We start from the raw sequence: 1,220 nt of genomic DNA, 5'->3' as shown, positions 1-1,220 counted from the left end.
CCTGGCCAACCTGTCCTTTGTAGACATCTGTTTCACCTCCACCACCATCCCCAAGATGCTGTGGAACATCCGGACTCAGAGCAAAGCCATAACCTATGCAGGATGCATCACTCAAATATACTTTTTTGTACTCTTCGCTGGATTGGATGACTTTCTGCTGGCTGTGATGGCCTATGACCGATTCGTGGCCATCTGTCACCCCCTGCATTACACGGTCATCATGAACCCCCAGCTCTGTGTGCTGCTGGTTCTGGTGTCTTGGATCTTGAGTGCCCTAGATTCCTTATTGCGAAGCTTAATGGTGTCATGGCTGTCCTTCTGTATATTGGTGGACATCTCCCACTTTTTCTGTGAAATCAATCAGGTGGTTCGACTTGCTTGTTCTGACACCTTTCTTAATGACATGGTGATGTATATTGCAACCATGCTGCTGGCTGGCGGTCCCCTCACTGGGATCCTTTACTCTTATTGTAAGATAGGTTCCTCCATACTTAGGATCTCATCAGCTCAGGGCAAGTATAAAGCATTTTCCACCTGTGCATCTCACCTCTCAGTTGTCTCCTTATTTTATTGTACAGGCCTAGGAGTGTACCTTAGCTCTGCTGCTACCCAGAGCTCCCACGCAAGTGCAGTGGCCTCGGTGATGTACACGGTGGTCACGCCCATGCTGAACCCCTTCATCTACAGCCTGAGGAACAAAGACATAATGAGGGCTCTGAAAAGAATCATTGGGGATCCAGTGTTATAAAAGCAAATCGTCCTGTGGCTGAAGAATTGTCCATGATTGCAGGGTCATAGACTGAAAGCCAGGAACTGCTATTCTTTGATCAGCCTGTGAAAGTAGAAACTGCTCCTTCTGTATAACTTGTGGAATTTCCATTTGCTTGAATTCAACTTCTCCATACATTGTAGTCACTCACTTTATATTTTTTAATTAAGTCCAGGTGTTCAGTGATTCATTAGTTGTGTAGAACACCGGGTCCTCATCAGATCATGTGCCCTTCTTACTCTATTATGTTTCTGCTCTGTCTGATATATACACATTTTCCCCTTTGTCCATTTTTATACAATCCCAATAGTTTCCCCATCTTGGTCAAAAATACTGCGAAATTTCTACATCTTATATCCGGCAATTTGGATTTCTTAAAAATAATTTCAAATGATTATACCATTCCAAATAAATTCTCCTTAGATCTCCTAATACAATAACCATGAGCTTT

General features: G+C 43.4%; 1 protein-coding gene across 1 annotated transcript; it reads left to right on the top strand.

Annotated features, from left to right (window-relative positions):
- Positions 1-4: 4 nt before the first annotated feature.
- On the top strand, positions 5-664 carry LOC100478277 (olfactory receptor 7A17-like; the record flags this gene model as incomplete). The annotated part of the gene is made up of 1 exon (XM_034653334.1): positions 5-664. A coding segment is annotated over one exon (660 nt), but the record flags the coding sequence as incomplete, so codon positions are not given.
- Positions 665-1,220: the final 556 nt, after the last annotated feature.

Source organism: Ailuropoda melanoleuca, unplaced genomic scaffold (assembly GCF_002007445.2).
Source record: "Ailuropoda melanoleuca isolate Jingjing unplaced genomic scaffold, ASM200744v2 unplaced-scaffold7791, whole genome shotgun sequence".
Taxonomy (NCBI): domain Eukaryota; kingdom Metazoa; phylum Chordata; class Mammalia; order Carnivora; family Ursidae; genus Ailuropoda; species Ailuropoda melanoleuca.
This window is presented reverse-complemented; position numbering and strand designations above follow the sequence as displayed.